The sequence below is a fragment of the Macrosteles quadrilineatus genome, unplaced genomic scaffold (assembly GCF_028750875.1).
Source record: "Macrosteles quadrilineatus isolate MER2022 unplaced genomic scaffold, UCM_ALF_1.0 Scaffold_1__1_contigs__length_201487025, whole genome shotgun sequence".
Taxonomy (NCBI): Eukaryota; Metazoa; Arthropoda; class Insecta; order Hemiptera; family Cicadellidae; genus Macrosteles; species Macrosteles quadrilineatus.
The window spans coordinates 78,050,340-78,063,222 of NW_026542594.1; the positions used below are offsets into that span (position 1 = coordinate 78,050,340).

Here is a 12,883-nt window from a genome sequence, read left to right on the forward strand (position 1 = left end):
CATAAAACTAGGTGCTCTCGTGCTTCGCTAACAGGTAAAAATGCAGAAAAGAATAATTCGTTTTTTTTCTACTATAATAAACAGTTACAACACACTTACCAGGAAACATAGTCAAAGCTCAATCGTACTTAAATAACCCAGTTAAATTAGACTAATCGGTTGAAATAATTCCCGGAGGGTTGGAAATGTCTTTAATTGTTCCTTTTGTAATCATTAAAATTATTTTTAATGATATTATCTTTAAAAACAGAAATGCAAAAAAACACGATTTTAATATACGGTTATTTTCTTTACCCTTTAGCTTTAAACGGTTAAGTCCAACGCAAAAATGCACAGGTTATTTTTTGTAGGGAAGTTTGTCAGCTATAACTTTTGTATTTAACACTTTTCAATATGACTTATGGATTCATGGACCTTATGGGGGATATAAGTGAAAAACTAAAAAAAGTCACATTCAGAGCCCCTCCCTTAGTCAAGCTCGACCCCCACCCATCAGGACTTTTTATTTCCTTCAGTACATTGAACAAAAGGAACGATTAAACAAATTTCCAACTATCCGGGAATTTTTTCACCCTAATGGCAATTTTTTGTTTTATTTGACTGGGCTATTATTTAAAAGAAGACCTCTTTATGTATTACCAGCATTTATACTGTATAGTGTATTACATTCCAAAGACTAAGCAACACAAGGGAGTTTATTTTACCTATGCTATTACCAAAACATGCGTTGGTTATTCTATCGTATTGCATTTAAAATATTAAACCATGGGTTGTTTGTTTATATTCAACTAACAATGTACACATGACGCAAACTATCTTGACACATGACAAATTCCATTACTGAAGTAAAATTTATTCAACAGCTGGATTAGTAAATATTCTTCATAAGAAATACATTGGCATTTTTATGGCCTGCGGGGCAAAGCCCGAGGAGTTTTATTAGAGGAATTGGTAAAAGGGGTGTCTACACAAAAAAATACTTCATTTTGACACATCGTCTGAAAACATTCGTCCACTTTTAACGAAGGAGTAGTGTTTCGTAGAAATCGCCTTCACGTATTATACAGGGTGTTCATTTGAAAACTTTACATATCTGTTGTGTGCAAAGGTAAGGCTTTTAACACTTGTTTGTTCTCATTTCCCCCTAAAGGGCCCAATTTCGGGGGTAGGGATGCCAATATTCCAAAATTCCAATATGGCGGCCATTTAAAATCTTTAATGCCAAATTTCATGAAAACCGTAAATATAAAGAAAGTTTCTTTTTTTCAAATCATAAAGATAGAAAATGTAAGTCCAAATCAGACGTTGTTTAATAAAATAGGATGACAAACAACCTAGTTATCCGTTTTTTGTTTTTTTTTTCTACATTCAGTTACGCAACTTAATAGGACTAACAACCATACTGCTCTGTTAAATAACAAATACTAGTAAACAATATGGAAGTCCTATTAAATTGCGTAACTGAAAAATACACATTTCTACCAATTTTGAACATTTTTATCTTGAAAAATGTCAAATATATAAAATAATTCTCAAAAATCACAAATAGACCGACAAACAGAAATCCAGGCATTTTAGACCCATACTTATATTGCATTTTATTTTTGTCTTACCCCAAGGAACAAGTCCAAAAAATATGTCCAGACAATTTGGAAATACCCTACAACTTACACATGACCTCCTGCTCTATTAACTTTGCCTTTTACATAGATGCTGCAAGTATTATACCTTGTGACTATATCACTAAATAACATTTCGTATTTAGAGCAAAAATAATTACTGTATACATCCAGAACGATAAGGCATCATGTATCACCCATACACACCACACCTCATACACCTAACATACATGTAACACACATACATAAAGGTACACATCTCATACATGTAAGGTATTGTGTAATGTTTTAATGTCTTTGTCTAATGTTTTTGTCTACTTTGTATCTCGATAGTTCTGTGGTAGCTGAATTTATAAGTCACAGATATTGGTACAATTCACATTTTAGGCAAAGGAGAGAATGTGGCATTTAATGAAAGCTTTTGATTTAAAGATTGAGTTTTAAATCGGGAATTCCACTCAGTTATCTAAATATTGGTCTTCATTCTGACGATGGAAAGAAAACATTCCTCGCCAACGCAGTAACAGTTTTAGTGGTAACAGACACGGACAGTTGTGAAATTGGACTTGATTAAGAACTTTTCTTAAATCTAGTACCTATGTTTATAAATTAATTGATAATAATATTTACGAAAATAATAAACTACCCTCTAATAAAGTTTTCCTTCCATGGTAAATCTTGATAGTCTCTTATCTTTAGGTTAAGGCAAAATAATTAACTGTTCCTAAACTATTAATTTCACATTGGAGCGCATGAAGTGAACTTTTTTTGGTTTTTTTAGCTATCAAGTTACAAATTTTCAAGCAAAAACTCAAAACTCGGTCAAAATATCTATCAACTCAAATAGTTTTCTTTCAAATAAATTAAAATCATATAAATATATTTCGGAACTATAATGTTACATAATACAGTTGAACCTCGTTTGTACGAACCTCGATAAAACGAATTCCTCGATAAGACGAATTTTTTTTAATCCCCTTGGCACTTTCATATAGGTCAATGCTAAAAACACCTCTATACAACGTAGTAATTAAGTTAAAAACCTCCATAAGACGAATTTGTTTGTGACATGGGCTAGGACTGATTAACCTCTATACAACGAATAATCTTAGCACAAAACCTCTACAAGACGAACGTGACCTCTATAAGACGAATTTATCATAATCTTAACCTCCATAGTACGTAGTTTTCAAAACAAACAGAAGCTTGTCTCAACATGAATCCCCCACCCATCCCTCCTCCTTCCTCAGTCATTGTTTGGAAAAACCTTGGAGCGAGGAGAAACCTCTATAAGAAGAATAACAGCAGCATTAAACCTCGATAAAACGACCCTCTTTATTAAGAATACCTCTATAGTACGAATTTTTCCCGTACCCCTTGAAATTCGTCTTATAGAGGTTCAACTGTATGTATAATAAATAATACATTAGATTAAACATAATCCCTTAGTACCGACCAGTGCCACTAGGATCGTGTTTTTGTTTAAAATTTTTCTTGTTAAATTACAGTTATTTAATACCTAGTTTAAACCAATAAAACAATCTAATTATAAACTATAACTCTTCCTTATGTTATAGCTCAACAGCAAAGCACTAATCATCAATTCAACCCTGAAATAATAGTAACAAAATATCGTCAACACTAGTGCCCTGTGTCACTAACATAAACTAAACATGAAAAATAATCTGCAGATTTTACGGTGGGATGAGTAATCTACTTGTGTTGGTAGTCTCTGATAATACTCTGAAATTAAGTCTCTGAAAAGCAAAGATTGAATGCAGGGACCCAGTCGCAGCATACAAATTTGACAAACTAGGGCACATAGGCTACACACACACATAAGCAAAGAGTTTGAACCTCTGGATCATGGATAATCATATGGTTTTGAGAGCCCTTGGTTATTGGCAGGATTCAAAATCGAGCCACGAGAAGCCTCATGATCCATCTCTATAACACGAGTTTCACCTATATGCAATACAGTAGCGGCTTATAATGGTAAGAGAAAACACGAGGAATGCAAATTGACAGGATTAGCAGAGGTAGACGGCGGAAAGGGCTCGTTAAACAGCTTTGATTCACTTACCAGAGCCGTGAATAAACTTTGACTAGCGTCGACTCAGCCTTGGCACTGGCACTACATACAGTTCCTTGACACACACAATTGGAAGAAATATACTTAGTCTAGTAAAATTATTATTTGACCTGGGCAAAATTGCTTCATAAGCGATTGAAGTGGTATTCAGCTCAACAAATGCTGCTTTATAACATACCCGACAAAATCGAACTATGGGAAAGTAGCTAAATAGTATATTTCGTACCTAGGGCCGAAAATGAGGTTTTGCCGGCTCGAGATAGTTTTTACAGGTTTTTACAGCCCGGGTCCGCAAAATCAGCTGTCCACTTACTTACTTAAAACATGAATGCATTTTAAATACACAATCAAAAACCATAGCATTGCAATAGAATTGGTGTTATTGTCACTGTTGCCTAGCAACTATTTATTTTTATTTTTGCTGATTCCTCAAATTATTTCTTCACATAACCTTAAAGTTGTAGTTGTGTTGACTATCAGTGTGCATTATTATAGTGGTGAATAGTAGTAATAGGGTATAGTGTGGTGAAAAATAGCGTTCGTACCACGGACCGAAATGGTTTTGTAGCTCTCGTTCGATTAATTAAAAAGTATCTTGAGCCGGCAAACCCTCATTTTCGCCCCTATGTACGAAATATACTATTTCACCACACTACGACTATTCACAAGAATAATTAATGCACACTGATAGTCAACGCAACTTTAAGGTTATGTGAAGAAGTAATTTCAGGTATCAGCAAAAATAATAATAAACTGTTGTTAGGCAACGGTGAAAATAAAACAATTCTATTGCAGTGCTATGGATACTGTTTGTGTATTTAACTCATTGCAGCATAGTGTTACAGTAAATGTAACACCAAATGTTTGTCCATTGTTTCACAGTGTTACACTTTGTGTAACACCACATGATTATTTTTTTCCAACCAGACACACAGCGCTATTATTTCGGAACTGTTCCCCTGTAGTTCAACACATCACCACTAGATAGGGTATGTGGGTATTTGAGGGAAACCTATTTATTTATTGTGTTCAGAGACATTCACATGTGATCGTGTTGGTGTTTACTGTTATCATTGATACTTTCATGATTATAGAGGTAAGTTTATTACTGATTATACTTATTCTAAATGGAAAATGAACTTATGGTTTCGTTATACAATATAAAGTTGTTTTCCCATAATTTATTTAAGTTATACGTTGCTAGGTGATAGGTCAAAACAATTAAAAACAAGCATTTTTGCATTTGTCATAGTTCCGTGCAACATGGGGTCACAGATCTAGGGATGGTTCCGTGCAGCAAAGAGTAATATGCAAGCTGGCAGCTGATTTTGAGGCCCTAGGGATGTAAAAACTTGCTCGGTCCCCGTATGACGATGACAGCTGGCATGGCCAGCAAAACGTAACTTTCAGCCTCTAATTAACGTATGTAAAACATCATAGTGTGGTGAAAAATAAGATTTTAAATAGAAGTTGGATTTTTTATTATGGAGCCATTTATTTCAAAACCCCATCAACTGAAATGAAAATTATTTGTATACATCATAAATATGTTTTGTTTTTATTTTATAATTAATTAGTTTTATTAAGTACGGTAACCCATCAACTGCCATGTTTCCATAGGGGTTTTATACATCGTGTTTGGTGCAGAAGCTCGTCAATCTTTGCCCAGTGGAGGTTCTGGGACCTTGTTCAAGGTGATGGGCTAACGGGGGGTACGGGGTGTAGAATGAAAGGATGGGGTCCGGGGGGATTTATTTTAAAATTTGGTGGTTGATGATTAATGGTCACTTTCTAGAACTGTAAAGAAAACCACCATTACGATTTTAGGTCGAAGTAGTGTTTAAATTTATTTATCCAATGGGGAGTTTTAGCCTCTAGCCCCCCCCCCCCCCAGACCCACCACTGTCCTTTTGCATCACTTTTTTAAACGTGTTTACTTTTTCTTACCGAATGCAATCGAAGATGAATAGCAATAGTATATTTCTTTCCTAGGGCAAAAAATGATCTTTTGCCGGCTCTAGATCATTTGTATCATTAGTGAGGTGAAATATCATGTTAGATACAAATAAGGTTCTTGATAGGTGGATACAACTTCGAAAATATAGAAAATATGTGTCTTCATGTGTCTTAATAATCAGCATGAATATATAAAAACATATTTTAGTTATATTCTCTCAACTTCGATAGTAATAATCAGTTTTGCGCCGAATGTAATCAAGCGTTTAAATTTGCTTTAACGTTTACCTAGCGATAGCTGTGCCTTGACTATTCAAAGAATGTAATTAGCTAATTAAAATGCATGTTAATTGCTTTTCATCAATGAAATAACATTGAACTTGTTTAAATTAGTAGAACTTACAGTATAAAGCATAAATAAGCTGCAAAGTATCATATACTTGGCCATCTTAATACTATTAGTTAAGCTATATTCCTTTTTTCTGCGAAACTTGATACGGAATGGGATTGGCAGTGTACTCAGTGCTGGGCTTCCCTGAAACCATACATCAGACTCGTGCGGTCTCAGTTGAAGTTTCTTCTATTCGGAGGACCGCGACACTAAAGTCTCTTTGTTGACGATTTTTGGAACATTCTCTGTGACATTTTTACCTTTCCTTTTTCATGTAGTTTAAATGTATTCCGAGGACGTCGACTTCTCTGCGCCCTCTGGTAAGCTGTGCAGAATAATATAATAGTTTTACACAGTTAAGTGGTCATGACTTATATATTATATTTTTTAACACTAATTAAAGGATAGTCGTAGTAAACCCCTTCATAGAAATAAGAAATGTAATTTTTTAGACAATTAAATATTCGGCCGTTTTTGCTTCAGTCATTTGAATAAGTGAGAAATACACACGATAAACGTATTTAAATGAAGAGATAAACCGTTTAAATTATTCCCCTTTAACTGTGGGACTTGTAACTGTCACTGAACGAAATATCGTTTTCACGAAGATGGATGATTAGTTCTATAAACGGGCAAATTTATTTCAACAAAAGCTTTATTTGATATTTAAACTTGCAACCCAATTTCATATCAAATATTCTATATTTTCTTATAATTGTGCATTATTTTCTTATAATTCTGCTTGCTGTTAAGGTGAGAAAACACCTTTTTAGCCCATAAAGTTTTAACTATCAAAGTATGAGTTACTGTCTTAACCACCTCTAAAATTTAATATACCTCTAGTTATCACTGGTATCATATTTACCGTGTGTTTTCTTAAATTTTGTACATTTAACATTATGAAAAGCGTCGTTTTCAACCTAGTATTCCTCATTTAATTATATCAAAACATTGCCAAAAGTAGTTGTTTGTGTTGGGCGTTTGTTACTCGTCCTATATTCTACAAATATAAGGTGGTTTTTGAGAATGCATTCTGATATTTTCCTTAACATGACACTCTTATGCGATTTAGGTAGACCTATAAACAAAAATGTAAAAAACTACTTTAGGCTTACTTACTTGAACTTGGGCAATTATACTCCCCAAGTTGTTGTCAACACGCCGATGGATACAACATGACTGGTCGCGAGGTACCCAACCCTGGTACCATACTCGTGTGTTAATCCTTCCCAGTGTTATTACTGAGTCCTATAATGCGAAGCGGACTGGTGGCGAGGTACCCAGCCCTGGTACCATACTCGTGTGTTAATCCTTCCCAGTGTTATTACTGAGTCCTATAATGCGAAGCGGACTGGTCGCGAGGTACCCAACCCTGGTACCATACTCGTCTGTTAATCCTTCCCAGTGTTATTACTGAGTCCTATAATGCGAAGCGGACTGGTCGCGAGGTACCCAACCCTGGTACCATACTCATGTGTTAATCCTTCCCAGTGTTATTACTGAGTCCTATAATGCGAAGCGGACTGGTCGCGAGGTACCCAACCCTGGTACCATACTCGTGTGTTAATCCTTCCCAGTGTTATTACTGAGTCCTATAATGCGAAGCGGACTGGTGGCGAGGTACCCAGCCCTGGTACCATACTCGTGTGTTAATCCTTCCCAGTGTTATTACTGAGTCCTATAATGCGAAGCGGACTGGTCGCGAGGTACCCAGCCCTGGTACCATACTCGTGTGTTAATCCTTCCCAGTGTTATTACTGAGTCCTATAATGCGAAGCGGACTGGTCGCGAGGTACCCAACCCTGGTACCATACTCGTGTGTTAATCCTTCCCAGGGTTATTACTGAGTCCTATAATGCGAAACGGACTGGTCGCGAGGTACCCAGCCCTGGTACCATACTCGTGTGTTAATCCTTCCCAGTGTTATTACTGAGTCCTATAATGCGAAGCGGACTGGTCGCGAGGTACCCAACCCTGGTACCATACTCGTGTGTTAATCCTTCCCAGTGTTATTACTGAGTCCTATAATGCGAAACGGACTGGTCGCGAGGTACCCAGCCCTGGTACCATACTCGTGTGTTAATCCTTCCCAGTGTTATTACTGAGTCCTATAATGCGAAGCGGACTGGTCGCGAGGTACCCAACCCTGGTACCATACTCGTGTGTTAATCCTTCCCAGTGTTATTACTGAGTCCTATAATGCGAAGCGGACTGGTCGCGAGGTACCCAACCCTGGTACCATACTCGTGTGTTAATCCTTCCCAGTGTTATTACTGAGTCCTATAATGCGAAGCGGACTGGTCGCGAGGTACCCAACCCTGGTACCATACTCGTGTGTTAATCCTTCCCAGTGTTATTACTGAGTCCTATAATGCGAAGCGGACTGGTCGCGAGGTACCCAACCCTGGTACCATACTCGTGTGTTAATCCTTCCCAGTGTTATTACTGAGTCCTATAATGAGAAACGGACTGGTCGCGAGGTACCCAGCCCTGGTACCATACTCGTGTGTTAATCCTTCCCAGTGTTATTACTGAGTCCTATAATGCGAAGCGGACTGGTCGCGAGGTACCCAGCCCTGGTACCATACTCGTGTGTTAATCCTTCCCAGTGTTATTACTGAGTCCTATAATGCGAAGCGGACTGGTCGCGAGGTACCCAACCCTGGTACCATACTCGTGTGTTAATCCTTCCCAGTGTTATTACTGAGTCCTATAATGCGAAACGGACTGGTCGCGAGGTACCCAGCCCTGGTACCATACTCGTGTGTTAATCCTTCCCAGTGTTATTACTGAGTCCTATAATGCGAAGCGGACTGGTCGCGAGGTACCCAACCCTGGTACCATACTCGTGTGTTAATCCTTCCCAGTGTTATTACTGAGTCCTATAATGCGAAACGGACTGGTCGCGAGGTACCCAGCCCTGGTACCATACTCGTGTGTTAATCCTTCCCAGTGTTATTACTGAGTCCTATAATGCGAAGCGGACTGGTCGCGAGGTACCCAACCCTGGTACCATACTCGTGTGTTAATCCTTCCCAGTGTTATTACTGAGTCCTATAATGCGAAGCGGACTGGTCGCGAGGTACCCAACCCTGGTACCATACTCGTGTGTTAATCCTTCCCAGTGTTATTACTGAGTCCTATAATGCGAAGCGGACTGGTCGCGAGGTACCCAACCCTGGTACCATACTCGTGTGTTAATCCTTCCCAGTGTTATTACTGAGTCCTATAATGCGAAGCGGACTGGTCGCGAGGTACCCAACCCTGGTACCATACTCGTGTGTTAATCCTTCCCAGTGTTATTACTGAGTCCTATAATGAGAAACGGACTGGTCGCGAGGTACCCAGCCCTGGTACCATACTCGTGTGTTAATCCTTCCCAGTGTTATTACTGAGTCCTATAATGCGAAGCGGACTGGTCGCGAGGTACCCAACCCTGGTACCATACTCGTGTGTTAATCCTTCCCAGTGTTATTACTGAGTCCTATAATGCGAAGCGGACTGGTCGCGAGGTACCCAACCCTGGTACCATACTCGTGTGTTAATCCTTCCCAGTGTTATTACTGAGTCCTATAATGCGAAGCGGACTGGTCGCGAGGTACCCAACCCTGGTACCATACTCGTGTGTTAATCCTTCCCAGTGTTATTACTGAGTCCTATAATGAGAAACGGACTGGTCGCGAGGTACCCAGCCCTGGTACTGTACCATACTTGTGTGGTAAATCCCAACAGTAATTAACATTAAATCCACACTTATCCAATTCTCCCAAAACACCAATTCTCTGGACTAGTAACCCAGCAGACACACAAGCAGCAGTTTCCTATGTCTACAAATTCCATAACAAAAACAAATTAAGTAATACAGAAAAGAGTTATATTTTAGTTTTATTTTTTGTGTTTATTTACTATGTTTCAAAAATATTTAGGCCCATTTGACTTTTTCATGTTTTATAGCCTGTTATTCAAAAAAATATGATTTAATTAATAAGTTCATTCTCCTGGTAACTTAATAACTAAATTCTCTAATGATTACGTTTTATTGAAATATAAACTAAAACTCTCGTCATAACTATGTAACCGACATATTTTGAATTTTCTAGTTAACTATAATTTAAGCTGTAAAAGTATTCATTTGGTATTAATTTAGATCTCTCACATTTCCGAAGTAATCTCACTATTTTTTATCTTGCGCGTGTTAAAAGATCGTAGCGACGGTATAAGTGGTACAGCGGGAGGCATAAAACTGCTCTAATTCACTTACGGCGACCGGCAACTTAACGAGAAATGAAAATCTCAACCTAGAGGCGTGTAAGTTATTCAACAGCTTTCCCGTTTTAAAACTTGTTGGTTATCTGTGTGAAAAGGGCTTAGCTTTTAATCACAAGCATATAGCAGTGTTTACTGACCATGAGATCTGCGTACATAATATTTAATGTAAAATTGAAAGTCCACCACTAACATCTAATCTTAAATATGTTTTTTTTATTTGGTACATTTAGTCTTTCTAGGTCTTTAAATTTGTGCGATAATTTAAAATAAACACATATGTTTTACCTTTAGTAAAGGGATGGTTATGTGTATCTATACTGTATTTTCATAAAGTTCATGCGAAGTCCATGCATTTCTATATCGAACGTACAATTGACGTCAATGTTCAAATGTTTAACAAAAAATTAAAGAATGAATCTGTAGTTAAATGGTAAAAAAAAACATTTTCTTCGACATTTTATTACATATTTGAATTTCTTCAAGAGAAAATTATAACTGATTCTTCACTTGTAGAGAAATTTTTTATTTTATGAATATCTATAAGATTACTATACTATACTTTCATTACAGATTACAGATTCAAACCGTATCTAAATACAGTACCAATTTCACAATTTCATTTTCCCTACCGAAACTTAATACAGTCTTCTGGGATTTATTATATGTTCGTTAGAACGACTTATTTAAACAACAATCAAACATTTGAACAGGTTAAGTGTAAAAGATGGCCATGTGGCCCTAACTTTACCTGATTAAATCAATCATTTTCAAACATTTCGTAATGCTATGCATACTTAAAATGACAAGTTTACTGAATAATTAAGTATTTAAATAAATTAAAACTAAAAGGAAATTAATGCGTATTTATTCAAATATGCTTTAATGAAACTACACTCTTTCCTTTGCTAAACATGGCTCTACTGTATGTAATAAGGTACATAAATAGTGCAAATACGTGATCTAGTAAAGAGAGGCGAGGGTCTCGTTAAAACTGCTTTAATTCACTGCCGCGACCCATGAATAAACTCTGAACAGCATGACTTGTGTCTCTAAACGACGAGGGGGCATCCATGCAGTGCTTCGTAACCTAGAAATGTTGATTTGTAAATGTAGATAAGCGTTAAGTGCATCTAACACAATGGAAATATAAACAAAAGACATCTGTGTCTCTAAGTAGCAAGCCCTGCAGGTGTTTGTAACCTAGAAAACGTCGTGCTGGATCTAGGTTACAACCTAAACAATATAAACACTATGTATCTGTGTCTCTAAGTAGCAAGCCCTGCAGGTGTTTGTAACCTAGAAAACGTCGTGCTGGATCCAGGCTACAGCCTAAACAATATAAACACTATGTATCTCTGTCTCTAAGTAGCAAGCCCTGCAGGTGTTTGTAACCTAGAAAAGGTCGTGCTGGATCCAGGCTACAGCCTAAACAATATAAACACTATGTATCTCTGTCTCTAAGTAGCAAGCCCTGCAGGTGTTTGTAACCTAGAAAAGGTCGTGCTGGATCCAGGCTACAGCCTAAACAATATAAACACTATGTATCTCTGTCTCTAAGTAGCAAGCCCTGCAGGTGTTTGTAACCTAGAAAAGGTCGTGCTGGATCCAGGCTACAGCCTAAACAATATAAACACTATGTATCTCTGTCTCTAAGTAGCAAGCCCTGCAGGTGTTTGTAACCTAGAAAAGGTCGTGCTGGATCCAGGCTACAGCCTAAACAATATAAACACTATGTATCTCTGTCTCTAAGTAGCAAGCCCTGCAGGTGTTTGTAACCTAGAAAAGGTCGTGCTGGATCCAGGCTACAACCTAAACAATATAAACACTATGTATCTGTGTGTTTAGATTAGGAATCATGTTGCTATTGTATAAAATATGTTAGCAGCTATAGCTAAGGAAGGACAAATTAATTTTCAATACAACAATATAAATTTTGTGACTTCTCGGTACGGGCGTTTGTAACTTCTTGGCTTTAATTCAAACAACTCTCCATAGTAAGAAAAAACGCCTTTTCAATGGACAAGTTCATTAAGTGTTTTATAGTGACAGGTTAATTCTTAATGGTTTAACTAATATCTAGTGTGTATTAAAAAACGAAATCACTATCATAACATAAACCTCAGATTTTAATTTACTATTTATTTAAGTTGAGTTTATTTCAAATGTGATTATCATATTTTTAAATTATAGTTATTTATCAGTAATTTTGATTTTGGCAATGTGGGTTTAAGACATCAAATTAAGGATTAATTGAAAATTCGTTTTGATATCTAAGATTTTTATCGGTACCTCCAAACAAAGTTAATAATGCACAACTTACCATGTTGGTCTCGTTGTTTAAGGAATCAATAATATTTTATATTTACTGTCTATCATTCACCCCTTTTTCCTCGCACTTCAGCATATTTTTTTCATGGTTTAAAATATAATTTTACCATCGAATAACACATTATGAAGGTCCACATCCTGTAGTAAAACTGGACCCAACAAGATATGAAGAAATCCCATCATGTGGGAGATTGGACGGACCTGTGTATCACGTGTATAGGACCACTG

General features: G+C 37.0%; 1 protein-coding gene across 1 annotated transcript in view; it reads left to right on the top strand.

Moving 5' to 3' along the window:
- The first annotated feature begins 6,276 nt into the window (after window positions 1–6,276).
- Window positions 6,277–12,883, top strand: part of LOC129005981 (Kv channel-interacting protein 4-like) — a 35,119-nt gene continuing 28,512 nt past the window's right edge. Inside the window, exon 1 of the mRNA XM_054435063.1 lies at window positions 6,277–6,378. Within this exon, the coding sequence (XP_054291038.1) occupies window positions 6,342–6,378 (37 nt within the window). The 5' untranslated portion in view covers window positions 6,277–6,341. The remainder of the gene's footprint in view (window positions 6,379–12,883) is intronic.